This window comes from Phalaenopsis equestris, unplaced genomic scaffold (assembly GCF_001263595.1).
Source record: "Phalaenopsis equestris unplaced genomic scaffold, ASM126359v1 Scaffold195484, whole genome shotgun sequence".
In the NCBI taxonomy this organism is placed as follows: Eukaryota; Viridiplantae; Streptophyta; class Magnoliopsida; order Asparagales; family Orchidaceae; genus Phalaenopsis; species Phalaenopsis equestris.
The window spans coordinates 1-1304 of NW_018215433.1; the positions used below are offsets into that span (position 1 = coordinate 1).

At 39.6% G+C, this 1304-nt stretch overlaps 1 protein-coding gene across 1 annotated transcript; it reads right to left on the reverse strand.

The window, feature by feature from the left end:
• Positions 1-125: 125 nt before the first annotated feature.
• Positions 126-1078, reverse strand: LOC110035031 (ethylene-responsive transcription factor 12-like). The gene has a single exon (XM_020739269.1). It carries the CDS (start codon positions 1029-1031, stop codon positions 285-287), a length of 747 nt encoding a protein of 248 aa, XP_020594928.1. The 5' UTR covers positions 1032-1078; the 3' UTR covers positions 126-284.
• Between the last annotated feature and the right edge of the window lie 226 nt (positions 1079-1304).

Below are 1304 nucleotides of genomic sequence, written 5' to 3' on the forward strand. Positions count from 1 at the left end.
ATATATATATAATTGCACTAATCTCATAAAAACCAAGAGCTTGCTTACTCCAGCACATAGTAAACTAAATTGACCAAAACTCTTTCTCTCCCCGACCTCCCATGGATCTTAATTTTCCAAAATTAAGAAGATCAACCCTGAAAACACCCACTCATAAGAAACTAAAAGAGTACATAAAATCATCTTATCAGAAGAGAAAATACCCCCACGTCATTCAAACATCTCACTGAACAAAAAGATAGTAAGAAAGACTTTCTGAAACTGAGCTCACTAAAAACTAAAAGCTACATCCATGAAGAGCTGCTAAAATCTCCCATACCTCCATCAAAGCATGTTGGAGCTCCACAAGCTCCAAACTCCCATAATGCCTCATCCATCCAAACCCCACTTCCCATTTCATCAACTACATTCTCTTCTCCATTCGTTGTACACCCCTTCACCGTACTAACATCACTGACTTGCCTTGAAGCAGCTGAATTATTACTTGAGTTCCAATAACTCTCCGGTATTATACTACTTAACTCTCCGGATCTTGTATCTCCACTCAAACCAAACAACTCACCTGGATGGAATGGAGTAAAGTCATTTATTTGGCCTTCTAACTGCGGGAATGGAGTGGGTGGTGGTGCTGCAGCTAGGGTTAGGGTTTGGGAGTGGAACGCTGGGTTGAGGAAAGGGTGGAAGGAAGAGTTTTGATCAGCGTAAACAAAGTTTGTTTTAGCTTGGGTTCCTTTCATGGAGAGTGCTGCTCTATCATAAGCTAAGGCTGCTTCATGGGCTGTGTCAAATGTGCCAAGCCAATGTCTTTCTTTGGTTGTAGGGTCTCTTATCTCTGCTGCATATCTTCCCCATGGTCTTCTTCTAACTCCTAGAAACCTTCCTGGTTCTGCTGGTTTTCTTCTGCCTCTTTTCTCTGTTGGAGAGGAAGCTGTTGTTGTTGAGGATTGGGATGGTGGAGAATTGGAGAAGTTCATCATGTGAGGATTCTGTTCTTCTTGGGGTATGATTGCTTGGTTTCTTTGGGAGGACATTGGTGAAGGTTGGAGATGGATTATTGAGTTAATTAGGTGTGGTTAGAGAGGAATGTGATGGTTAGGGAGAAGAGAGGAATGGAGAGTTTAAATAGAAGGATCTTCATGTGAGTTTAGTTTAAAAATCACTTTTGACTAATAGTTTTTTGGGCAGTGTTTTATGTTAATGCTGACAAGATATAATGAAGAATATAAAGCAACAAAAAATAATACATTTTTTTTATATATTAATTACTCTAGTGGCAATTACATACATAGTGATTGAAAGATTGC